This window comes from Protomyctophum bolini (assembly GCF_963924005.1).
Source record: "Protomyctophum bolini genome assembly, chromosome: 9".
Classification (NCBI taxonomy): domain Eukaryota; kingdom Metazoa; phylum Chordata; class Actinopteri; order Myctophiformes; family Myctophidae; genus Protomyctophum; species Protomyctophum bolini.
Genome location: NC_137870.1, coordinates 856726 through 859225, shown reverse-complemented (window position 1 = coordinate 859225; position 2500 = coordinate 856726). Strand labels below are relative to the sequence as shown.

Genomic DNA, 2500 nt, shown 5'->3' with positions numbered 1-2500 from the left:
GTCTAAAACTTTGATACACTCACACCATGGCCTGAGTGTATGCCTGTTCAAAGTTTTCATTGTCAAATACTTGCTATAGCGCCCCCCTTTGGCCAATTGGAGTAAGACTGGTTTCAGTGCTATGTAGCAGGACCCCCTACCACACTGTTGTAAATATGGCACGCTGAATGCATGTATTAGGTAGTATTAATGCATGTATTCGGTAGTATTAATGCATGTATTAGGTAGTATTAATGCATGTATTAGGTAGTATTAATGCATGTATTAGGTAGTATTAATGCATGTATTAGGTAGTATTAATGTATGTATTAGGTAGTATTAATGTATGCATAGGTAGTATTAATGCATGTATTAGGTAGTATTAATGCATGTATTAGGTAGTATTAATGCATGTATTAGGTAGTATTAATGCATGTATTAGGTAGTATTAATGTATGTATTAGGTAGTATTAATGTATGTATTAGGTAGTATTAATGCATGTATTAGGTAGTATTAATGCATGTATTAGGTAGTATTAATGCATGTATTAGGTAGTATTAATGTATGTATTAGGTAGTATTAATGTATGTATTAGGTAGTATTAATGTATGTATTAGGGGCAGAAGAAGACTTTTCATAATACTACATTTTCCATTGGCTGTGTGTGTGTGTGTGTGTGTGTGTGTGTGTGTGTGTGTGTGTGTGTGTGTGTGTGTGTGTGTGTGTGTGTGTGTGTGTCTGTCTGTCCCGCTATACGTCCAAATATGGAGTGTGTTGCATCAATCACAAACAAATCACTCAGCTCCATATATGGGCACAAAAGGGGCCAGGTCCACTCAGCTCCATATATGGGCACAAAAGGGGCCAGGTCCACATATACAGTAACAGCGGGACAGACACACAGACAGACAGACAGACAGACAGACAGACATGATCTGCAGGGTCTCAGCTGCGTTCGCTTCCCGCGTTTGCGCGTCTTACTGGTGTACAGACAGACAGACAGACAGACAGACAGACAGACAGACAGACAGACAGACAGACAGACATTAATTTATGCAAATAAAATCACAGACGGATGAATTGATAAAATTGAGATGATGTCATCATGATGTCATCATGATGTCATCATGATGTCATCATCTCACCGGTCCTTCTGCTCCGCAGTCAGCTGTGGCCTCGGAGTCTTCTGATTGGCCAGTCTGTCTCCACATGAAAACACTGTAAAATGCGCGCACACACACACACACACACAAATACACACACACACACACACACATAATATTAATAATACATTTTATTCATAAGGCGCCTTTCAGGGCACTCAAGGTCGCCGTACAGATTAAAAGCAGTACAAGAACACAGACACAGAGGTCACACAGAGGTCACACAGAGGTCACACAGAGTCATAGGTCTGCCTAAACAGGTGGGTTTTGAGGTGAGTTTGAAATATGGTGATAGAGTCCATGTTTCTGATGTCAGGGGGGAGGGAGTTCCAGAGGTGAGGGGCAGAGCGGCTGAAGGCTCTTGAGCCCCCTGGTGGAGACAGACGAGCTGGGAGGACCTTCAGGTTGAGGGAGGAGGCAGACCTTGAGCCCCATGGTGGAGACAGACGGCCTGGGAGGACCTTCAGGGTGAGGGAGGAGGCAGACCTTGAGCCCCATGGTGGAGAGACGGGCTGGGAGGACCTTCAGGGTGAGGGAGGAGGCAGACCTTGAGCCCCATGGTGGAGAGACGGGCTGGGAGGACCTTCAGGGTGAGGGAGGAGGCAGACCTTGAGCCCCATGGTGGAGAGACGGGCTGGGAGAGACTTTCAGGGTGAGGGAGGAGGCAGACCTGAGAGACCGGGTGGGGATGTTGACGTGGACTCGGTCAGACAGGTATGGGGGGGGGGGGGGGGGGGAGGTTATGGATGGCCTTGAATGTGTGGAGAAGGATCTTGATCTGGATACGGTATTTGATGGGGAGCCAGTGGAGTTGGTGTAAAACATGTGACTGATGACAGGGGGTTCTGGTGACGATACGGACAGCAGCATTCTGGACTATAGTTGGAGTTTATGGAGGAGTTTGTGGGGGAGACCACAGAGAAGGGAATTACAGTAGTCCAGGAGACCAAAGGGAAGGGAATTACAGTAGTCCAGACCAAAGAGAAGGGAATTACAGTAGTCCAGACCAAAGAGAAGGGAATTACAGTAGTCCAGGAGACCAAAGAGAAGGGAATTACAGTAGTCCAGGCGGGTAACGTTCTGTTTTTAAGGACAGCACCATGCCACTGTATTTATTCATAGGTTGTGCGTGGTGTTGGTAACTCTTAACTTGTCCATATGAATTGCACGTCATCATACATACTGGGGTCTCTTTTTAAATGTCTGTCCATGTTTGGTTTTATAGTTTTTAGCTTGTGTTTTTAAATAGGCTCTATGTTTTATGTTGCACTGCCAATAACTGTGGGGAAACGATATTTCATGTTCTTTTGTATGCAAGTACATAGGAAAATGACAAATAAAATTATTCTGATTCTGA

General features: G+C 44.9%; 1 protein-coding gene across 3 annotated transcripts in view; it reads right to left on the bottom strand.

Annotated features, from left to right (window-relative positions):
- The window catches only part of LOC308320989 (beta-1,4-mannosyl-glycoprotein 4-beta-N-acetylglucosaminyltransferase-like), a 21954-nt gene that overhangs the window by 5945 nt on the left and 13509 nt on the right, over positions 1-2500 (bottom strand). For all 3 annotated transcript variants that reach the window (XM_080771748.1, XM_080771746.1, XM_080771747.1), the window contains exon 3: positions 1126-1198. In XM_080771748.1, coding sequence (XP_080627874.1) covers positions 1126-1191 — 66 coding nt within the window. In that variant the 5' untranslated portion in view covers positions 1192-1198. The remainder of the gene's footprint in view (positions 1-1125; positions 1199-2500) is intronic.